Consider the following 2,500-nt stretch of genomic DNA (forward strand, 5'->3'; position numbering starts at 1 on the left):
TGTTTCTCTCAGTTCTTTGTGATTTCTCTCTTCTGTTCGGGCTTCTCTGGCAGTGAGGGACAAGGTGTACTACATATGATTCAAATATGCTCTCAAGTGCCAACAGAACCATGCATTATACGTAACAAAAAAGAAAGTTTGTAAGTACACATTTCCACTCGCAGCAAACTCTTAGATAGGCGTAAAGTGCTAACACAGTGCTAAGATATATATTTTTTTTTTGGTATTTCTCTGGAGACTCTCAAGTACTCATGATAGAAAACGGAGTTAATACATCTTTCGGGAGGGTAAACTATTGTACAGGGAGGAATCGACCACATCAAAAGCTGCACAAGGAGATTGGTGTCTACTTATTAAGGCTCGTCACTACTGCCATACACATAACTACCGGTAACTAGTGAGGGTGAAGCCACTTACAAGAGGAGTGAGTGAGCAGTTTTAGATTTTAAAGTGAAGAATACGGTAGAGAAAGAACAACAACGTCCTCATCTGTGTCTGCTTTGAATGTGTGATACTTATCTGAGATTAACTGAATCCTCTGATTTACTGTAGTTCTACGCAATCACGATTCTATGGTCAAGAGTCTATGATAGGAAAAAAATAATATATAATTATTATGAAAAAGCAAAATATAAATTCATGAAGCCGATTCTTTCTAGTAGTTTAATAAGACCATATCTGAAACGGACAATCGAATCGTCTCTTTGTGCTGAGGCTTGACCTTCTTCTGACGGCTGAATTAACAAGACCTTTTGAGCTTTACTCTTTCAGGAACCGCCGCGGTTTGGTAGTGAAACTTGGCAGCGCGTGACCCTAGACTTATGGTCAGAGGCTCGCGGCTGGTCCGTGCTGGTGTTGGTGCCACCAAGGCCAAAACTACACTTAAAGTGAGACAACAAACGATAAGAACGTCGTTAATCCTCCCACACAAACCACACTGCGGAGAGCACTAACTGGTCTTTGACCACGTTCGGGGGCTTCAGGTCACGCGGCCTGATTGACCTTAGGTCGCTCAGGTCAACGACCCACAAGGTCACTCGTGGGTTCTCCTGGCCGGGCTGGAAGCAAGCAAAGCATCATTATGATCTGTCAGTTTAAGAGGAGGAAAATGTATCTAGTGAGCTAATATGAACTACTTTGACAATTTGCACACATATATATAACCATAAAGCTGTATTCAAAATCGACGTAAACACAACATGAGATATATAATTAAACATATGTACAGTATATGTGACTAGTGGGGTGGAGCAAAGAAGAGAGAGGCAGAATTAAATAGGGATGAAGCTTATATCTATACAGTATTTATACATACATACATATATATATATATATATACATATATATACATATGTATATATATATATATATATATATATAGAGAGAGAGAGAGAGAGAGAGAGAAGATAAACTAATGCCATCGCCGATCCCGACCCCACCTTGGGATATCTGAGCCAGTGCACTGGCGAGTACTGCAGCTCGGGGCCGTACTGCGGGATGGGCACCATGTCGACCAGCGTATCGTTGATGGAGGCGTAGGCAAGCATGCGGCCGTCGGGAGAGAACCACACAGCGCTGTTCGACCCCAGGATCTCCTCTGCATAACGAAATAGATACATTAGATGAAGTAATACAGCAAAAAAGAATAATAAATATAAAAGAAAATCAATGAAAAATAAGAAAAAAAAATCTCATAACAAAATATAGATGGTTTTGGAGATGTATATATGTTTTCTTGTTATACAAAAACAGCAAATCAATAACGAGCATTGAAAATCAACATAGACATTACGTTTTATCAATGTTTTAATTGATTATGAATGTTGCCTTCTTATAATGGAGGCAGCTTGATGATGATTATATGGATAACATTATATTATAATACTGTGATGTTTATACAACATAAGTGACATTGATAACTTATAGTAAGCATGAAGAAAATGATGGCGATGATAATAGGAATAAAAAAACAAACAACAATGCTGAAAATTAGGATGAAAATAACAAAATTAACAAAAATACTAATCCTAACAAATACAAGGATGAAACCGATACCTACAAAAACAAAAAGAAAAGGAAATAGCGATACATGTATACATTTTTATTCGATTATTAATGACGTTACTCGTGCTACCGACCAAGGTCATTAGGATTATTGAAAGTGACATGCGCATAAGTCATTAACGGATGACAGTAACCAACGGATATTCCGCGATGACTCAAGCCCCTCGCGAGTGACTCACGGTGGCCAGGCGTGAGTGAAATCCATTGAGCTTATTCCCAGCAGTTATGGTTGAGTCATGCGCATTTATGTCGTCTCGTGACAGTCACTTCAGTGATGTCAGGAAAACGCTCTCGCCTGGGTGATGCGGCTCGTCATGCAATGTTATCCTCTTTTTGCAATAATTCATGCAATGCTCTTGCCAATGACCAGTACGCTCGGCAATTCAAAATCGATCCGAGGCATTATAGTGAGTCATCGATCATGAAATCAATGTTG

At 39.3% G+C, this 2,500-nt stretch overlaps 1 protein-coding gene across 1 annotated transcript in view; it reads right to left on the reverse strand.

Moving 5' to 3' along the window:
- The window catches only part of LOC125043686 (dipeptidyl peptidase 4-like), a 39,420-nt gene that overhangs the window by 22,310 nt on the left and 14,610 nt on the right, over positions 1-2,500 (reverse strand). Inside the window, exons 4-5 of the mRNA XM_047639923.1 lie at positions 1,440-1,597; positions 934-1,058 (exon numbers count right to left, since the gene is read on the reverse strand). Of these exons, the coding sequence (XP_047495879.1) occupies positions 934-1,058; positions 1,440-1,597 (283 nt within the window). The remainder of the gene's footprint in view (positions 1-933; positions 1,059-1,439; positions 1,598-2,500) is intronic.

This window comes from Penaeus chinensis, chromosome 34, assembly GCF_019202785.1.
Source record: "Penaeus chinensis breed Huanghai No. 1 chromosome 34, ASM1920278v2, whole genome shotgun sequence".
Taxonomy (NCBI): Eukaryota; Metazoa; Arthropoda; class Malacostraca; order Decapoda; family Penaeidae; genus Penaeus; species Penaeus chinensis.